The 22,214-nt window shown below is 38.0% G+C and overlaps 1 protein-coding gene across 1 annotated transcript in view; it reads left to right on the top strand.

The window, feature by feature from the left end:
- The window catches only part of MTMR12 (myotubularin related protein 12), a 1,177,010-nt gene that overhangs the window by 1,031,825 nt on the left and 122,971 nt on the right, over nucleotides 1-22,214 (top strand). The window contains exon 14 of the mRNA XM_044073440.1: nucleotides 9,943-10,129. Coding sequence (XP_043929375.1) covers nucleotides 9,943-10,129 — 187 coding nt within the window. The remainder of the gene's footprint in view (nucleotides 1-9,942; nucleotides 10,130-22,214) is intronic.

Below are 22,214 nucleotides of genomic sequence, written 5' to 3'. Positions count from 1 at the left end.
TACATTTGTCTGTTTCTCCCACATGTTCAGTGGACTTTGTAAACCAACGTGTATGTAGCCCACTATCTTGGGCCTCCAGTATTAATCTTTCATCTCTTGTGTTGAATTTGCCTCTTCTTAACCATTCCTGCATTCAATCCTAATCAACATGAGGTTCTTCCGGAAGTTCTCTATACTTTCAACTATATTTATGTATTTTCCATATTTCTTGCCTTCTCATCTGGTCCTTCACCTTACATTCTTTCTTTTGTTTTTTGGCACATTCAGTTGCTGCCTCATTTTTATCTGCTTGTGGTTTGATTTGGGTTCCTATCACACAGTCAAACTTTTACAAGTTCGAACCTCGTGGTCGAGACCATAAGTTCGAATTGGTAAAAGTTTGAGTGTTTGAATGGAAATCTCCATAAGCAGAGGATTCCCTTTTATTCAATGGGGTGCGATCTCGGAGTTGGTATATTTAAGTAGCGGGGGATGCAGCCACCCACGTGAGGGGTGCAGGGGGGGCTTGCTTCCCTCTTTAAAACACTTTATTTTGTTTTCCGTTGTTTTTTTTTTTTTATCCATAGTTGAAGTTTTGTAACTTTGTACATAATGGTTCAAGCATTATATGTTCGAAGTTATAAGACTTCGACTATGTGATATTGACCCGTTTGATTTCCATTCCTGCTTGAAACTGATGTGCTTTTGCTAGACTAAGCAGGGAAGTCATCTTAGATTTATTCTCCTCATGTTTCAAAACTTTCACTACATTTAGGTCTTGTGAGGTTAGCAGATGTATGCAGTCCCACAATTGCAGATTTATACATGTAATCAATTTCAAAGGGGCTCATACCTCCTTTGGAATGGGGAATATATAATCTTGGTATGCACTGATTTTTATAAATCATTTGGTGAGCATGAAGCATCCTTGTTTTCCTGTCTAATCTATCCAACACATTTTGGGGCCAGTCAATCACTCCAAAACTGTAAGTTAGGAGAGGAAGAGCAAATTGGTTCATAGCTTGAATTTTGATACTAGATGTCAATGCTGTTTTCACGATTAAGTCTTCTAAAATATCCCTTACTAAGTTTTATTTGCATTTGTTCATGTTTTCTTGTTGATCCTTCATCAGTTCCCAAATATTTATACACACCCTGTTGCTCAAATTCTTTTATATGACATTCTTGTCCCAAACTGGTGTTTTTTTGGTGCTGCAGTTTTCCTGCTTTAAAGGTTGCTTTTGCACATTTATCAAGACCAAATGACATTCTTATATCATCTGAAAAAGTTTTGACAACTTGCAGTTGTACTTTCATTTCCTCATTTGGTGAGCTATACAGTTTGAAATCATCGACAAAGAGGAGATGAGAGGTCTTTACACTGTTGTTTTTTAGGAGCCAAATTATAGCCATGGCCTAAGCTGTTATGTAGACAGCTTAATGGGTTAAGGGCAAGGCAGAATAGCAGTGGTGACATCACCCTGGAATATCCCCCTTTGAAGTTTTATCCCTGGGATAATAATTTGACCTTTATCATGGCTTAATTGCAAAGTGGTCTGCCACTGTTTCATGGTCACTGTAACATATTCAGTCAGTGTAGGGTGTATCTTATACATTTTAACCACTCCTTTATCCATGAATGTGGGATACTATCAAATGCTTTTTTGTAGTCAGTCCATGCCTTACTTGGATTCTTCCCCTTTTTACAGTTCTCCACTGACTTTATTTAACAACATATGATCCTTTGTTCCTTATGACTTTCTTTTATTGTTGTTTTGTTCTACTGACATAATTGAGTTTTCTTCTAAATGACTATAAACTCTGTCGACATCAATTCCAGAGTATAGTTTATATGTTGTCAGAAGGCAAGTTATTGGTCTATAATTTTTAGGGCAGCTTGCAGGTTCACTCTTAAGTAGGGGCATTGTTTTTCCTGTTAGCCAGGATGGTGTCTATTCAGGGTGCTAATATAAATAGTTCTTATTCATGGCTAAATCTTCATTCAAAGATGTTAATGCTTTTAACCAAACATCAGGTACTGCATCTGGGCCTGGGGTTCTCCAATTAGAGGCTTTTCTTAACTTTGTTTCAATTTCTCTGTTACTTCATCCCATTTCATATCCTGTACCTTTAAACTTCTTATTCTTCCTTTTACTTCTTCATTCCATTTAGCATCTTTATGTTCCACAGCTCTTCATAAGTACTTATCCAAAATGTATATATTTCTTCTTTTTTTGACAGTCTTGCAATTCCTTTTACCTTGTTTCCCAATTCTGTATAACACTTTTTTGGGTCATCAATAAATTGCTTATTTTGTACTTTTCCTTTATCTGTGTATATTCTCAGTTTTTCTGCCTGTGCTGAATTTTTTAGTTTATTTGTGATAGTGCATGATAGATCCTGATCTGTTCTAATACTGCACATTGCTTTTATTATGTCTGTCTTTCTAAATATTTGTTGATCTGTTCCTTCTTCTATACTCTTCTATCAGTGACACTTCTTGTCTTGTTTTATAGTTTTCTCTGTTCGTTACTTCTGTGATGTTGTTCGATTTTTCCCCTTCCTTTCCCTCACTATCCTGTGTTCTTGTGGTAGAACTTTATCAGTTATTAATTTATGGACAGTCCTAATTACTGTGTTCACTTGTTTTATCAGACTTCTGACTGTTTGGGTTTTATTGACCTTTTGCAGTCTATTTCTTTCATTCCTCTTAATATGTCCATCTATCTCTATTAAATCAAGCAACTCTTCTCATAGCTCATTTTCTTCTAAATTGAGGGCACATTTTTTGTTTTCCATTTCCTGCGAGCATTCCATAGAAAGTTCTATTGCATCTTCCTGTGGCACATTCTCTTCAATTTCATCCTCTGCCATCCATTGCTCTGTCATATGGGAACTCACTGGCCTATCATTTCTCAACATTGACTGTGTCAGAATTTCCACAGTTTCCTGTTCCTTCCCTTGCTGTCCAGCTTCAAGTGAACATTTGTACTGGTTTCCTGTGGAAAGCTCCAAACTATCTTCATATGGCACTTGAGCAATTGCTTCCCATTCCACTGGTTTCCCCTTAATTTGGAGGTCCTTTGCTCTATCCTGTTGTAGTGATTTCTGAATTAGATTTTCTACACTGAAGCCTTCACTGTCTTCCTGAATGGATACACTGATGTATATCTGTTTACCTTAGCTATTGGTTCTGTTAAGATGACGTTATAGCTAGTGTCAGATACTTTGGCTACATACTATGCTTCAGATAAAACACTGAAAACAATCTGTCACTCTAACATGATGCTGGACAGGAAACTGTAATAGATACAGATCATCCAGAGTCAGTGACATATGGAAGAGGTAAGGTGATGTAAAATCTGCAGGCAGAGTGAATCAGACTGCAAGACATCAGGGAATTTTGACTTTGTTTTAGGATACATTTGCTCTTTATTAAAGATGGGTTTGTTAAATGAACTGTAACATTAGATGACTAATAGAAGAAAGCCTTCAGTTAGAAGCCTCTGCTTTTTATCTTTTGTAGCAAATGGCTTAGTGAAGAAAACAGATGCTGTTAAGCACAAAGATGATGGTAATGTGTACCATGGATTATGAAGACCTTGTTGGTACTAAAGGTTGTGACAACACTTAGAGGTACATACCTGTCCACCTGCAAACATTGAAAATAAGAACAAAGGCCCCTGAGAACACGGTACATTCAGAAAAATATCTGAGCATCCACATTTGAATAACAAATAGCACATAAATCGTACGGCTTCAAGTAGGAATATAGGTTACTACTCAAAAACACATTTAAAAACAATCTGACAAAAATGTCACAGACACATACCTCTTAGCCATACCAAATTCCTTGGTATTTATCTGTTTTGAGGTCCAAATAATGGAGTCCCATGAATTCCTGAATAGCCCCTTTAATTCCCGTTTTTTTTTTTTTTTTTTTATTTTGGAAGCTGTCGCTGATGTCATCACATACAGGGCGTGTGCAATGATGTCAGCTTCATGAGGGAGACTGCCAGCCTGTCTGAATAGGGCTGTCCTGGCTCAGACTGTTTATTTACCTTTTTACATACATTGGTTGAACTACGTGTGTAGCAGACTATTTGGACTGGGACTTGTAGTCTCGTACAGCTGGCAGCAGCACTGCACAGCATATAGCAAGCAGAGAGGAGGAGCAGGACAGGAGCTGTAAAGGTGTTTTACTTTATTTAAGTTAAATATTAAAGTGTTAAACTTCTGCATTCTGCTTCAGCCTTCTGCCATTGGCAGCCAAGCCAAGAAGGAGCAACAAGTGCCTGCAGCCCTGCAAAACTCGAGACCCAGCCAACCAGGATCTGGAGGGTAAGGAAAAGGAAAAGAATCCCAGTTCATGTTAGACATAGCCCCTCGCTGACCCTCTTCAAGCGAAATTTGGACGCGTGGATGGGAAATCGCAAATTCACCCCTGGGATCTCTCCTGTGTCCCTGCTAGACAGAGGGCACAGTTAACTAATCTTAAAAGGGTACCTTCTGTGACCTACTTTACAGAGGCACAGTAGGCTAATCTAATAGGGAGGCGGAAGCCAAATACACTCTGGCTGGGCTTATAAATGCCCTAGGGCAGATAGCCTAGTATCTACCTATGAACCTAAGTATTGTACACTATAGCAGTTAGGATCAGGAATCCTTATCTCAGGATGAGAAATTTTCTCTCCGGCAGCTCGACTTCATCCTCCTCCTCCTCCTCCTCCAGGTAAGAAGAATAAAACAAAAAACGGAACAGCGTAACAGACATTGTCTGACTCTCAGTCCTTTTAAATAGTATTGCATTTGATACCTGCAAATGAGGGGACAGTCCGGTAGTATTGCAGACAATGCAGGAATAAGCAGAGAGACACGGGAGCATGGGACAACTAGGGACTGTATATCTATACCCTTCCCTGACTGTTTTATAGCCTGACCTGGGTTTTGAACTCGGTTCTTTCTTTCCTCCTACGTATGCTGCTTGTTTCTGTATTATTTGAATAGGTATAGCAATAGCATTTTCTTGAATTAAATAAGAACCAAAGTGAGATTTTAGTGGCATCGATAAGGAAATAAGTATGAAAATATAAATTCTGTCAACAGTTCATTCCCCTTGTAATGTCGTCGAACACAGATTACAGAATCTGAAATAGCTTTATCTCTGGAATCTGTGCTTCCACTTCTGTACTTACTTGTGCTTGACAGTATAATGATCTTTACTTCATTTAAATATCTTTTTCTCTTGGATAATTTCCTTATATTTTTCAAATGTAATACTTTAGAGTCACAGTTGTTTTAAAATTCTGTTAGATTATTATGTAACAAATAGTATGCTGGTGGTGACACAGTCACATTTTTCAATGGCGTCATTGTACTTAGTCAAGTTGAGTACAGTTAAGCTGTAGTATTAGCATATCAAGGATATGAATGTATCGTGCAGTTTTCAAGATTACATACTGTCAGTGCAAACCCTTTTCATGACATTCATGAAGTCTTTATTTTTTATTCTCCAACCCATCACTTTCAACATATCAAAGCATGTAGCACTGTCAGAAAAATAACCCTCTGGACTCTTGAGATAAAAAAAAAAAAAATGCAGTATGAAAGAAGCCATAGTTTTCAGACTGAACTCTGTTCTGTGAAATTTTATACCATGTTTTGTGTGGTATCTTTTGTTTGAAACATTCAGTATTTTTAATAAGTAGCCATAACTAGCTAAACTGCATTTTTGTGTTCATTAATGTGGGAATGCCAACAGCCAGTACTCTGTAAAATAAAATTAAATGTTGAACTCTGGGCAGTAAATTGACTCTTACCACTACCTGCTTCTGTTGCATTCAGGGCATTACTGTCAGCCATGTAACACTGGCTTTCATCACCATACTGCAGGATCAGCAGTTATCTAGCCAGTGGGTGGGTCTTTGTAAACATGTAAACAAAATGCAAGTTGGCAGAGTTGTTTGCTAAACTTTGTCTGCTTACGTGGCTTCTTATCAGATATTATCTGTTCAGCAAAGGTAATGTTTGACTGACAGTATTCTGGATTTATTTTTCTTAAATTTAATTTGAATAGTCCTCTTGCTCACGACTTGACATGTGACATCCACCATGAAGCATCACCTGACAGCCAGTTAAATGTATGCCTTTGGTAACCTCTCAACTGTCCAGAATTTCTCAGAATGTCTAGATATTTTTTACCTCATATTTTTTGGTCTGTTCCTCTGTGGGGTTTTTTTTGGCAAATTGCTGTAGATTAGCCACTAAATGACACAGGCATTTTAAGTTTTAGGCTTCATATCCTTCTGAAACTGCATGCCAGTCCAAAACCTGTTATTTTAGCAGCTTTCTACGGTTATAAGAGCAATATTTAAAATCTATCCCTATTTTTGTGCATTTGCCCCATCCAGTATTTTTGGCTTTGTGCAGATTTCATGTGCTAAAAGGTAGTTTTGTAAGGTGTTTAAGATTAAGACATGGCAGGCTGACAATGGCGCTGTGTGTTAACAGAAGGGTGGATGTTTAAGGATATGTCATTGAAAGCTGCCAAACCAGTCAGGTCCAGTGTCTAATGATTATCAGGATTTGCTCATGGCCTTGACTTGTGCCTGTTGAGTGCTGGGAGAGGCTTCCAGTTGCCTTCAACCGTAATCTGGATTAAGCAGGATATTGGATAATGAACATATGTTGTAAGGATAATGTCTAATATGTACTGGCAAAAGTGTTTTTAATGAAGGAACATTTGAGCTAAAATCATTAGCTTCATCCGGTGATACCTTGCATTCCTGAGTGGAAAATTCTGTTGAGAAAGTTTTTTTGCTTGGATTACTGCAGTCTATGTGTGGTATCTAGAATGTAAAATGTACTTGAGCATTTTGTTTGAAAGAACAGCTGCCAAAGTACCCTTTTGTTCTTGACTAACATTCATGCTGCACCATGTTAACTTATACTGTAAACACATTAGGGCACATCTCTGTTTAGTTTGTGTTTAAAAGTAGGTATCCCACAATTCCATTGGAGTGGTTGGGGTTACATAATTATGTATGCAAATTTTATGTTAATCAGTGTACAGACTGATGGCCGGCCAGTTGTACCTATGCTTCATGGGCCTTTGCCCAGATTTTTTTTATTCCAGGTTGAAAGGTATGCACAGAGACAGTATAATATCTGTAGACTATAATGAACTGTATTGCAAAATTTTACCGCACAAGGTTATTTTTTGTCTGTTAAAAAGGAAGATGTAAGATGTATGTGTCCTGTTTCTTTAAATTATTGTTGCCACTAGTATGCTGGTCATGTAATGTGGTTTCCTGTGTAGCAGACATCTTCAAAAACCATGTGTGATGAGAGGGATTCAGAAAATTGTGTGAAGGGGTAACTCAATCCTGAAAATAGGGACATCCTGTGTGGCCATAAATCAGGCTTAACAATAGGAGTGTTCCCCTAAAAATAGGAATAGTTGAGAGGTATGCAGGGATGGAATATAACAAAGCTGAATAACATCAATATGATGTAAAGTTTCTTGAATATTAATGGATGCAGGTATCAGGAGGTGTGGAAGTACTATTATGTGGCAGAGTAGCACATTATTGATTGATGATAGGTTCATAGGCTGGTACTAGGCTAACTGCCTTTGCAGGCCATTTTAAGCCTTGCCACTTACCCCAAGTGAGAATCAAACCCTGCACCTTCCGTTTGTAAGGCAAACACCTTAACCATTATGCCATCCTCCTACCCTTGGATATGCACATATTTCTATGTGTAAGTGCTAGAAGAACATGGAAACAAGATGGTACAAGTCACTGGAGCTTGCACATCAGTATTAGCCGGTACTAAAGCATGCATCTAAAAATGAGTGCAGTCCAAGGATAAGAATAGTTTACGTAACTCATATATTCAAATTTATAGAAGAAGCACAAGGCTAAATGAGAAAAGCAATAGTGACAACATCTGAAAGTGAAGGGCATGACCATGATCAGTGTGGTATTTATTGCAAGTGGCTGATTTATCTGCACTATTTCATTAATTAATTAATTTTATTAATCCAGTGTCTGATTACTTGCCTAATACAGTTTACCATTACAAAAGAGAAGGAGCTTGTCCTAGAATCCAAAATGCTTAAGACAGCTTCCCCTACAACTCCTTGGAGCACCCAAGTTCATAACACACGAGCTTGGCAATAATTTCTCAATTTGTACAAACTTAAGTGCTTAAAAGCTTATGTCATTAGTACTCAAGCTTGTAAGCATTGTAAGTGCAACATTTTGTATTTTTTTCCCTAAGGGCAAGACACTCCCCCTCCGTACCCATCACACCCCCAAAACGTAATTATTCTCACTCCAAGATTGTTGTGTCTTGGATGAAGTGTGAACACTGACAGCATTGTAAGGCCTGCCTTGACATTTCCCTGAGAGGTTGTCAGACAGTTACAGCAAAGTAAGCAGACTATTACAAGCAGCAGCATCTTATCTTTATGTGTCTTGAGTTAAAAAAAGAAAAGCACTTTAAGAATTGAGCTGTTAAGCACAATAAAATGTGTTATCAGCTTGGACAATTTGAGCAGTTGACTGGAAGAGATCATGGGAAGGGCAGCAGTCCATCTCAGATTGCAAAAACATAGACACATAAGCACATGTGTGCATGTGCAAACACACACAAAGGCACATTGGAGGATCATCAGTTCACCGCATATATTTAGTATGTGGGATAAAAATGAGCACCCAATCATAACCCACAGGGGCAGAAGGCATCCAGGCAAAAACAAGCTGGATAATCAAGCCCAGTGTGGGGGGAAGGGGATTGAAGAATGTCAAGATGTGTACCTGCTGTTTTGTCTTGGGGGGGGGGGGTGCATAAGAGTGCTCTGAGGTACATCCAGTAAGCAGTGATCCCCATGGAGATGACTTATTTCGGCTTTTCCCGGTTAGGGGTCGCCACAGCAGAACTCCGGTCCGCTAATGATTGGCAGTAGATTTTTACGGTGCCGAGGTGCCAGCCCAGTGCCCAACCTTCAACGAAGGCACACTTATTCACGCATGTCTTTCGAATGCCACTCGACCGCGGGGAGAACATGCAGACTCCACACAGAAGGCACTCCAGCCGAGAATCGAACGGGAGAACCTCTTGCTGTGAGGCGTCAATGCTACCACTGCACCACCGCGGCTAGTGATCAAGTGTTTATGTGAAGTGACAGTCATATGAGATGAGGAAAGGTGTCTTAGATGCATGTCAGCATGCTTTCAGTTCACTTTTTTCCTGGAAAGCCTCCTGCATACCCCTATTGTCTGATGTACTCAGCGTGTATAGGTAAGTTAGGCACTTACCCTTTTATTACCAACAGCTGACCACACTATGATGGCCCGTTCATGACTGTTGCACTCCCAGGTCATGAAGAATTCTAAGCCTGTATACCAAGAAGTTACCTTTTCTAGAGATATATGGCCCACCTGGAAAAAGACCATATAGAGAGCTTGCCCTTCTATATGTTGCCCCAGAGAAATGAAAGTTATAAAACAAGCTAGGGGATCTGAAGTCAAAGGTAGGTGACACTTCCATATACCCTACTGCCGGAAAATCCTGAAAGTAAAAAAAAAAAAAAAAAAAAAAAAATACTGGCATTGGTGATATTTAAATAGTGTTTGTATAGCTCTTTGAATTAATTCTGTATTAAATTTGATATCCAATTTTCTTTTATGTTGTGTAGGTCTTTAAATTAGTTTTGTATTAAACCTGTTGTCCTGATTCCAATGCAATATAAATATATTTAATAAAGCAACAGTTTCATATGCAAACTAAGCAGTCTTTTTTTCTTGCACGACCCAATTTTATATTAGGTTGTTTAGTTATTTGAACTGTTTGAAATAATTGCTGCATTAGTCATCACGGTTCTATTTGCATTACAAATATGAATATCTTTATTAAATTATGCCTGTCATGGGGACTAACACTTTTTTTTTCTTGCAGGTCCCTGTTTTCTTGCTGTTTTTAGAATGTGTCTGGCAAACACTTCAGCAGTATTCTCCAGCATTTGAATTTACGGAGACATACCTCACAGTTTTGTCAGACAGTCTGTACATTCCTGTGTTCAGCACTTTTTTCTTTAATTCACAACACCAAAGGGATTCCAATCTTGCTGTAAGACATTTAAAAAGTTATGTGCTTTTGGGGGAAATTTATAGGGGAATGCTTGTTTATTCATATAAGTCATTGGCTTGCTACCAAGTGTACTGTCGCATTGAACTCATCAGCTTCCTGTATGCACTAATGTTCTATGTATGCATTAGAACTGCTGTATCATGCAATTTAAATAGCATTTTGAAAAATTTCTAGTGGCTTTTATGAACCCATTGACCATAAAACTGAAAAAGTAAGCACTCCAGCAAAGTTGCCTACTTCTGCTTATTGCCAGGAATCACAGAATTATTGAGATAAAGTAGTAAATATTAACTTTTAAATGCAAGATTAAGGTATACTGTTTTCTTAATGTATTGTAAAACCTTGTCTTGCTCAACAGAGAGTTAGTTATATATATTTTTGAAGTCTTACCCGCGTATACAAATCAGTTAAAAAGTACCACTTGATGACTGACTGTCTTGGCTGATTGCTGTCTCCAGAACTTCTCAGATTCCAGAAAGCAATGTGTGAAAATGAAGTTAATCTTCTGTTGTAAAGACATGCTATTTGCTTACATAATTGTGTAATACAGACTGAAAAGTAGTAAATCTATGACTGCATATCCATATTAGTATTTTTGTGCTACTTCAGGGTTAAGAATACAGTATCAAACAGTGGGGACCTTTTTTGTAAGACTGTTATTCACTACCTTTTTTTTCTGTTCCACTTTGCTTCAACAGATAACACGAGGCCTAGTTAAGGCATTATATTAAGCTGTCAACTTCAGGTGGTGGTTACGCCTTAGGCTTGGTGCTAGCTATCTCCTTATTGACTTGTCAGAGCATGCTAATTCTGAGAAGCAGTCTCAGATCATCCAACAGTAGGTGGTCATAATAAAGGCCAAGGACCTTATCACAAGGCCTATTCCAGGCTCAGCAGTGTCTAGTGACTCAGGTAGATGATGATCTCATCATGTCACGTCTTACAGTTTAGTGTATGGACTATTCACAAATGTTAGAAATTTTTGGGACCTGTTCACATAGGTGTAGAAATGCAGTTAGGGAGCATGGTTTTATGTCAGCTCCAGGGCCCATGCATTCGTCTCATGTCCTCCTGAGAGCAGGATCCCTGTCATCTATCATGTGATCCTCACCCACTGAACATTTGTCAACTTGTGAGCTAACCATATATAGATGTGTCTGTGTTGGACCAGACAGAGAGTGGACAGTTTCCAGTGAGGGCTCTAAAGGAGTCTGAAGACATGACAGTCACATCCCTGAGGTGGATAAGTATGATGATGTGATGATAATGATAACAGATTACACTCGTCCGGGCACATGTGCAGGAAAGCAGAACACAATTTGGGGAAGAAGATTTGGGACAGACAGGAAGAAGGCAAGAGGAAACGAGGGCATCCAGCAAAGAGGTGGCTAGAATGTGTGAAAGAAGACCTGTGATAATCAAGCATGATTTTCGAAGAAGGTAGGAGGGTGGCATTGAATAGAGAGAGATGGTGACAAGTGCATAACACCCTGACCCCATGTAGAAAATGGTCAGGAATCAAGAAAAAGTGTCTTTATTTGCAGATATTATTTTGTACCTCATAAACCAAGAAAAGCACATATCAGTGTTGTGGAACATTTTGAGACAATTTCAAGTCTTTTAGGGCTATAAAATTAATGAAGATAAAACAAAGGCTATAGCCATAAGTTATATACCCACACATAAATTGTTGCAACAATACCCATATTTATGGGGACATAATAAAATTAAGTATTTAGGAGAATGGGTTAAAAACACTTCTGTTATGGCAGCTAAGGATATATGGAAAAAGACTAAATGATAGATAATACAAAAAGTGAGAAACTGAAAACTCTTATAGATAGTAAGATGCAAGCAGTGAAAATGTTTTAGTCCTTTTAGTCTTGAATACAGGTTGGGCATACTTTCTATCAACCTGAGGAGAAGTTGAGGACAATAGTAAAGAAATGAAGGAATTTATCTAGGAGGGAAAGGGGGCAATAGTTAAGTGGGAGAAGATGATGCTTCCAATAGAAGCAGATGGTTTAGTTTTACCTGATATGAAGGGATATTTTAGAGTTACACGGTTAATGCTTTTATATAGATATATAGATATATATATATATATATATATATATATATATGGGTCTACTTCAGTCGTCAAACATTTACAAGTTTGAACCACATATGGCCGAGACCATATGTTCGAACTTGTAAAAGTTCAAAAACTGCTGTAAAACCCCAAAAAACAAACAAAAAAAACATAAAATTAAACATCTATAGCAGGTGGGCTTTGCACCCCTATAACTTAAATATACCAACTCCGAGATCACACTACATTACAGAAATGGGAGAGCTTCCCTTTCTGCTCTTTATGGAGATCTCCATTCAGTCAGATGAGACTATTTATAAGTTCAAACATATGGTCTCGGCCATATGTGGTTCCAACTTATAAAAGTTTGATCGACAGAAGGGGACCCATATATAGATATATATATATATATATATATATATATATATATATATATATATATATATTTATAATGTCTGTGATATTTTTCCGAAAATTCTGACGTAGGGTCCAAATCGCCGAAAATAGTACTGACAGTGTATATGCCCTTTACCCCAACTGTAGTGCAATCACGGAGTGAGAATATTAAAGTGGGGGGGTGTGGGAGCACAGCCCCCCACCCAGTACAATTTAATATTGTCTAGTATTGTTTTATATTGTCCAGTCCCTATTACAAAGGTAAGTAAGTAGTTTATAACCTGAGTAGTGAGGGGCTACGCCCCCCACACTCTCACCTACATTAATATTCTCACTTTGAGATTGCACTACAGTTGGGGAAAAGGGGCATATACACTGTCAGTACTATTTTCGGCTAAATGGATTTTCGGCGATTTGGACCCTATGTCAAAATTTTCGGCAAAATGGATTTTCGGTGAAATGTCATAGACCTATCTATATATATATATATATATATATATACACACACACACACACACACACACACATATATATATATATATATATATATATATATATATATATATATATAAAAAACTCCAAAAGATAATTCCAGCACAAGCAGGAGACACGAGCAGCATTAAGCTTGGAATAAGCTTGTTTATTGAGTGATACACATCCCCCAAACCGGTTTCGCTCCGAAGAGCGTCATCAGTGAGTGCAGAATTAACATATTACATACATTTATATAGCCGGATTTTACCATGCCCCCTAGTGGTGTTCCACAATATGTTTTAAATAAAATAAACACATACATATAGTAAAACTTGATGCATGTAGCAGATTTTTAAACTAATAATTTTATATAATAATATAAATCATAACACTACATTAAGACAAAATCTAACCTACTTATACCCCCAACAATATTATTAAATCAAAATACATATTTAAATCAAGTAATTCATTATTAATATATATGCAATAAAAAGTCAAGGTGACCACCATAATCACCAGTGATCATTAAGCCCAGGTTTGAATAATGCTCCAAGATTGACAATCCATCTACGTTCTAAATTATTTAACAGTTGATGTCTTAAAGCTACATTTGTAACACTAGATTGTAACAAATCAATCCCTACAAATATAAAATGAGAGGCTGTGTGTACTAAAGTGTGCTTATATAAGGCGCTCCTTTCACGTTTACATTTGATATCACTAATGTGAAGGGCTATCCTTTGTTTAAAACTGCAGGACGTTTGTCCTACATAGAAAGCACCACACTTACAAACAGCCATATAAATCAACCAAGTACTACTGCATTTAATATGATGTCTAATGTCATAGACCTTACTAGTGTTTATAGATGTAAATGACGAAGTTCTAGACACTAGTTTGCAGTGTTTGCAATTGCCACAAAAGGTACAACCCGGGCGACCACTGGACATATATCCTAGGCTAGGAACTTCGTTCTTAAAACGTGAAAAACATTGACCCAGTGTTTTGCCCCGTCTATAACCAAAACTACACTTATCAGGTAGTATATCTGAAAAGAAGGGGTCACTTGTAAAAATATGCCAATATTTATTGATAATATCCTTGATCTTAAAAGTGTTACTCCCATAGCTGGTGATAAATCTCACTACTGATGAATCACTACCTTTATTAACAGTTTTAGATTCTAACAGCTGTGTTCTATTTAGCTTTCGACCTGCAAAATAGGCTGTATTCAACTTTGGTTCAGAGTATCCACGATCCATAAACCTCTGTTTGAGGACTGCTGCTTGTGTATCATATTCCTCATCAGAGGAACAAATTCTTCTGATACGTTGGAATTGGGCTTTAGGTATGTTATTTATTATATGGGGTGGATGACAACTATTTGCCAATAATAGAGAGTTCTTCGAAAAAGGTTTTCTGTGTACTGTGGTGGCTATTGTGCCATCCAATGTCTTAGTAACATGCACATCAAGAAAATCGACTGTAAACAGGTGTATTTTACCTGTAAATTTTATCCCGAAGACATTTCTATTTAAATATTGAACAAATTCGTTCCATACCCCCTCAGGCCCATTCCAAATAACCCAGCAATCATCTAGGTATCTCCTCCACATCATGAGCTGTTCTTTAAATGGGAAATCAGCCTGATAAATATATTTTATCTCAAAAAAACCCATAAATAGGTCAGCATATGTTGGGGCGAAAGTCGCCCCCATAGCTGTCCCTTTGCTTTGGAGATACCATTGACCCTGGAAACTGAAGACATTATGTTCTAATACCAAAGTAAGAATATTGATAATTAGATCCATATCATCCCTAGAGTAGACACCAGCTTGTAGTAACCAATATTGTATGGCCTGAATACCACCCTGATGAGGGATACTAGTATATAGGGATTGGACATCCAAAGTCCCTATATATGCTTGCACAGGTATCTGTAAATCCCCCATTAAAGATAAAAACTGGGTGGTATCTTTAATACGTGCCCTAACCTGATTCAAGAGAGGCTTCAACCTATATTCCAGGTATTCTGAAAGTGGTTCAGTCAAAGAACCTCTACCTGCCACTATTGGTCTACCAGGGGTACCTATCAAAGTTTTATGTATCTTAGGGACGAGATAAAAGTATTGATGCCTTGGTATATCAACTGTAAGTTGTTTATAAAGAGACTCGGTTATAGTGCCTCTTTTTGATGCTCTTTTTAAGAAACCATCTATTACACTCTTGAAATCATATGTTGGATCCATTGGAAGCTTGATATATGAGACATGGTCATTAAGCTGTTTTAAAGCCTCCTGAGTGTACTCAGTCCTGTCCCAAATCACAGTATATAACATAGGCAGAATGATAAATTAAAAGTGGAAAGGAATGATGATGTTGCAAGGGGGAAGATCAGGAAGGGTCTATATTAGAAGATCAAAACTCCAAAAGAGCGAACGCTTTTTAATTGAACACTAATACCAGAAATCACACAATATTGAATGTATGGAACAGCAAATTTTTTTCCCAGGGAAAAAAAATCGCTGCTCCAAAAAAAAAAAAAAAATCCAAAGACAAAGTAAAGCGGGGGCTGTACCTCCCACACCCACTTACTTAAATATACCAACTCCAAGATCGCACCACAGTGGCGGAAACGTCAAAGTCCTGACAACGGCCCAGCAGTTTTTTTTTTTCCTGGGAAAAAAATCGCTGTTCCATACCTTTGATATTGTGTGGTTTTGAGTATTAGCGTTCGCTTTTTTGGAGTTTTGATCCTCTACTCTAGATGCTTTTAGGAAATACAGGGAGTGGGATTTTGGATGCTGAACTTTAAGGAGAATAACAACAACCATACAGCATATTATATTCATAAAGCTGCAGAAAGTATTCTAAGAATTAAGTAATATGAGAAAGGAGAAAGGTTTTGACAGTAGGGATAACTGCAAGTAGGACACAGAAAATAGGCAAGAGGGGGCTGGAATGTAGTGGAGAAACCTGGCAAAGGAACCAAGATTACTGGGAACAAGTAACTCAGTCAGGAAGGGTAATAGAATGGGATAAGGCCAAGGAGACATTTGGATTGCAAGCTAGAGACTTCCTTCTCTACAAGGGCTTGATCTCAGGGTACAGGCAGTGAGAAAGGGATAGGGTAATTTTAAGGGAAAAACCTGCTCTGGTAGAGTTTTTAGTTGAATCTAGAACATAAGCAGCTGTTAAAAAATTTTGGATAACTAAGAATCAGTCAGGAGGCTTGATTGAGATTTGGAAGAGAGACTGGGAAAGCAATTTACAGGAAAACAATTGGAAGACATATGTGTGGCTCCCAAGTATGCAACCAAGTCCAGAAGGTTTAGAATCTTTCCTTGGAAGTGTTTGCATAGGTATTTTTATATTTCAAGTAGGCTTCCAAAAATGTTTTTCTCAGGTAGATAGCAAATGTTGGAGGTGTGCTGGAGGAGGAGGAGTATCTGGGAACATATGTTTTGGGCGTATAATGAGTTAGCAGATTTAAAAAAAAATTCCCTTCAGAGTACTTTATCAGAAATATTGGGTGAGACTACGGAAATGATTCTTTCTGAGCTGGGACACAGCATCTGAATTGCCCTAGACATAGTAAGGCCTTATTAATTTTAATTCTGTTGGGTGCCAAAAAAGCAATTATTAGAAAATGGAAATAGTCTACAACTGCATTTTAAGTAATAGATAAAATAACTGAAGTAGGGATCTTTAAATAAGGGAAGGAGCAAATTACATAGAAATAAATGTGGAATATGTGGGAACAATACATGCAGAATAATGTTCAGGAGGAGGAGTGAAGCTTTAGGGGAAACAGGAAGTCAATTTTTTTTGTAATGTTGGACTGATGATAGTAGCAAAGAAAATGTATGTGATGTATATTGTAATTAAATGGAAAATGGAAAAATGGTTTGTTTTCTTTCCTGTTACTGTATCTGTGTATAATGTATATGTGCCTGTGTCTTAAGTGGTAATTTAATACAAGTGTTTAAAAGAAAAAAAAGATGTTGGGTGAGCTAGGGGAGAAATGGCTCTTGAGGGTACTCATAACTGTATGAAGAAAGGCATATCCCAGATGACTGGCGAATGTGTACTTGTGCCACTGTACAAGAACAAAGGGGACATCCATGACTGTGGACAGCGCAGAAACAACAAACTCTTGCCACACCGCATGAAAGTTCTGGAGGGTGATTGAAAAATGAATACTTAGAAAGTAAGGTGGGAGATGAGCAGCTTGGATTTTGATCAATATCAACACAAATGGCTTGATATTTGCAGTTAGATAACTGAGAAGAAACTAGAGATGAGGAGAGAGTCGATCTGGACATTCCTAAAGTTGGAGAAAGCATATGGCAAGGTCCCTAGAAAGCTAATTTGGACGGTCCTCCAGTGGTTTAGAGTCCTAGAAACTTTTGTAGAATTAGTGCAAGCTGTGTACAAGCACCCAGTGACTCAAGCATGAATAGTGTCTGGCCGTAGGGCTCCCAGTGGGAGAGTCTGTGCATCAGGGTCAGCTCAGAGCCCACTGTTGTTCATAGGTGATGGGAGCATATTAACAAACAGGTCAGAGGGGAGAGCTCAATAAAGTTATTGTATGCAGACAGTATGGCATTGCAGGCAGAATATGAAGAGAAACTTCAGCAAATGGTAAGGAAATGGAATGCAAAACTGAAGGCACATGGGATGAAATGAATACAGATAAGACATTCGTAATGGCAGCAAATGGGGGAAATTAGGAGAAACGAAGAATTAAGATAGAAGGGAAAATAGTGAAATGGGGTGACTGAAGAGAAGGGAAGCTTGAATGAAGAAGTCAAACCTAGAATCAGAAGATCTGCAGCCAACTGACAATGTTAAGAGGTAGTGCATGACAGAAGAATGCCAAAGAAGCTGAAATGTAAGGTTTAAAAAACAGTGGTGCAACCAGTACACAGGTATGGTACAGAAACCTGGGTAGTAAAGGCAGAGCAGTTAAGGAAGCTAGATCATGGTGGTTAAGCCACATATGCAGAAAAACAGAAGACTCTGATTATGGAGATTTGGGACAAGCAGGAGGAAGGCAAGAGGAAACAAGGGCATCCAGCAAAGAGATGGATGAATTGAGTGAGAGAAGACCTGTGACAGTCAGACATAGGTGTCAAAGTCAGAAAGGCAGTGGCACTGAATCGAGAGAGATGGTGACAGTTGGCATGACACCTCGACCCTGTGTAGAACATGGGGAAAAAGGGGGGTGATGATAATGAAGTGATTTTTAACATAGCAACAAATGGAGTAGCCCAAAGATGTGACCAGCTTCAAAGAGCACTGCATTTACATTTATATTTCACATCTGGTTTAACTGGTATCATTTTATGAGCAAGCAATTATAAAAGTAATGCCATTTTACTTCAGTGTTGATAGTTTTCTTCTTTGTTTTGTAGTGTCTTATCTCGTCTTGTACATGGCCAGCCTTAGCTGAACTGGCAGCCTAGGCAAAAGGGCTACATGTTGCCCCTCCATCGTAGCCTACTCACTATCCAGATTGACATTTTTTTCTCTATGTTCTTACTCTTCAGTTTTTTCCTGCAGTCATTCATTCATTTATTAATTCATTCAACGTATTTTATCTAAGCGTTACTGCAGTCTGATAACTGTTAGATGGCAGCTTAATTAAGCCATTGGGTTCTTCTAGATGCTCTGGGTACATTTTAATCTTTTAAACAATCTTTTTAGCCCAGTGATTGCCTGAACAAAAAACATAATCAAAGAAAGGAATTTCGTCTTACTCTTGAACGTAGTGTTTTTTTTTTTCCTTACATCCTTTCATCACATCCAGACTAACTAAGACTACACTGTAATAACTGCACTGGAAATAACAGAATTAAGCTGAGGGAAGACGTCATGTGATTTCTAGATGCTTTGAGATGCATTTTACAGTTTTTTAAACCACCTTTTCATCCAACGATGGCCTGAAAGAAAGCAATGATTAAGGAGAGACATTCAGTCTTCCTCTTCAACTTTATTTTTTCCTGAATCCTTTCAAAGCACCTTAACTGACCAACACTACCCTGTATTAACCAAATGAAGCTAGGGGTTTGGAGAATGGTAGGCATCCAGAAGCCATGGGGTTGCAGATTTTCTGAGGTGCATTTTAGTGCTTTTTACCAGTCTTTTGATCCAGTGATTGCCTCAACAAAAATCATGTGTACAGAAAAGAAATTCAGTGATTGTTTATATTATGACACACTGTTGTAATCTGTGCAAGTGTTATGTTATTTTTTTTTAAAATGTTATTTGCATATTTTATTCAAATTTTATAGTGATTGGTTAGTGTCTTTGTAAATAGAGAATGTTCAATTACTTTCACAGTTCTGAAGAAGTCCGGATGGACGAAAGCGCTTGACTATGGACATTGTGGAGTATACAGTTATTACTATTTGTATATGCTGCTAATGCTGTGGAAGTTTTTATCACACCGTGGAATGACTTACTTGGTTTTCTAGCATTCAGAGAGTGTTCTTGCTTCTTGTATCTCATACAACTGGCCCAAGTACATTTAGTAATTGTTTCCCTTCTCTGTGTATTATGAAACTCTGTGCAGGCACGGCTTAATAATTCTGCAGTGGTGCTACTGCAAGTTAATTTTAACTATAATAAATGCCTCAAGTCCTGGCCTAGCTTTAATTGGAAAGTCCTACATATTAGTGCTACAGAATCACACACACATTCATACTCTGCTTATGAGGGACTTTGAACCACATGCAAAGGCAAAATGTTTCACCCCTACACTCTACCGTCTAGATTGAGACATTCACGCAGAGCACAATTTCAGAGAATATACTATTGTAAACTTCTCTGCATTTTGCATATGTTTAGATAAAAACAGTACAGTAAAATAAAGGTTTAAGTAGTAAGTTAGTTGTAATTAGAGCTGCTGTTTCGACAATGTTACTGTTATATATATTTTTTTTTTTAACTCCGTTTGATGTGCATTTCGTATAGTCTTATTTATGGGTGGCAGAAATGTTGTCCTTAAATAAATTGTTGAAAGTCACTGTCCATATTATAATTTAATGAGAATGAAGCTCTGTACACTGTAGATTACATTGTGAATGCAGTCCTGTACATTGTATTTAATTGTGAATTTTGTTTGGCTCCCTTTGTCTTAGTAGAGATGTTTGCTGTCTCTGTATACTGTATTTTTATGTGTATGTATTTCTCAGTTGCACATTTTTTCCTGGGCCTCTGCTGAAAAAGGGTTTTTTTGCTCAGTCGGACTTTCATGGTAATCAGATGCAATAAATAAATAACTGTAATCAGTCTAATGTGTTACAGTCCAATGTTACAATTGTGATCCCATCATTATTCAGTAAGGGATCAGGGCTGCTGTGATTTTATGGTCTCTCTGTCAAGTGCATCTCAAATGGTACAGCTACTTTTCAAACAAAGGCAATAGTTTCCTGAAGCCATCAGGAAACCAGAAGAGTCTGTTTGCCATATGTCACCTGGTCTGCTACCTTTGTGTATCTGTTCACGATTTAAGCTGAAATTCTCTCTTTGTTCATTGACAAATGTCAAATTTCTTAATGTCATCAGCAACCAAGTTTCTGTATAAAACTATTCTGTGCTGTTGCACACATTCCATTGTTGTCTCTGCCTAACTGTCCACATAAATTGTGTGCCCTCAGTGTCATTCTGGCTTCCATGGCTTTCTCATCAGTCTTTCTTACTGATCACATTTTATCAATTTACTTGATTGGGCTTCCTTTCATGTAGTAGAGGGCATATGGGCATCTGTGTCCTACATGTATTTTACAGTGTTGGGTGATGCCCCAGTTTTTTGTCAGTTGTCAAAACCTCCACATAAGAGTTTAACAAGGAGTCATCCAGTCTTGTTGCTGCCCTGTAGCTAAGCAGGTTGTCATTCTTTTATATACGACTCAGCTTTCAGTGTAAATATAAGCTTCTTTCCCAGGCTGCAAATTACTGACGACTAGTACTATTGCGCATACTTCGATATGATTAAAGGAGCCTGCAGAACCTTTGTCATACAGTATGGTCTCAGTTCATTGGCAGTGTGCCATAGCTGTCCACATTCTGCCATTCATGTCAGTTTTAGCAGAACTATTAGTGAACCATGCTTTCTCTTTATATGCCGAGGTCAGTTGGTCAGAGAGAGGTACTCTTGGTACAGGAGACTACAGTACTTTGATGTTCTAGCTCCTTGGCATCTTTGTCTTGCAAGATAAGGCCACCTGATTTATGTTGCATTTGGGACACATCAGTCACAATATTAATTAGTTCTTGTAGATATCATGACTTCTTTATGGTTAAAACTTTGGCATCATGTGTCGTCTTCAACATATAATAATGTAACGATCCCTAGATCGAATAGTCTGTCTTTACAGTCAGTGTTTGCTGTTTTGTTATTCCTTCAGTGTGAATCAAAGCAGTGTACTGATGTATGACACGTACTGCTTTAGGATGTTGTATCATACTTGTGTTCCAATAAAACTTTGGGACCAAAAGTTCAATGGATGCTTCAGACTGGTCCAGTTGATTTGTCACAGCCACCAGCACGTTACATTGTTTTGAACAGTCACTTTCAGAGGAAGTGGTTGCTGGGGGTGTACTGGAAGCAATCCTACACTCTGTAATGCTTTCTTCACTTTATTATGCTGTTTGCTGTTTTGGACCCCATGTAAAATTAGCCTTCTCCTGGTTTATGTAGTCGATGGGGAAGTATAATCAGTCCATGATGGGGGGCACAAATGCTCTTCAGAATGCAATGCTACTAGAAAGACTTGTGCCTGTTGCTTTGTTTTTCGAATAGCAAGTTTTTGTATACTTTCTATTGCTATAGCTGGCACTTCTCTTTTTGGTCAAGTCCACATCATTCTGAGAAATTTCATAGATGTTTCTTGCTGTATTTTATTTTCATTCACAGACAGTCCACACGTCTAAAGATGCTGTATTACAGCTTGCAGTGCAGCTTCCACATCAGGTCGCTCCCCTGTAATCATAATGCCATCAACAGAGCATTTTTTTCAAGTTGCAGTTTAGCGAAGTCTTTTGCTATCAGTCCATGACAAAGGGTGGGGTTGTGTATATTTCCTTGAGGTAACACTTAAAGGTGTACTGTCTACCATCCTTTGTAGAG

The sequence above is a fragment of the Protopterus annectens genome, chromosome 1.part1 (genome assembly GCF_019279795.1).
Source record: "Protopterus annectens isolate FY-2018-M chromosome 1.part1, PAN1.0, whole genome shotgun sequence".
Taxonomy (NCBI): Eukaryota; Metazoa; Chordata; order Ceratodontiformes; family Protopteridae; genus Protopterus; species Protopterus annectens.
The sequence above is the reverse complement of the archived record's forward strand: the minus strand, read 5'-3'. Positions and strand labels throughout refer to the sequence as shown.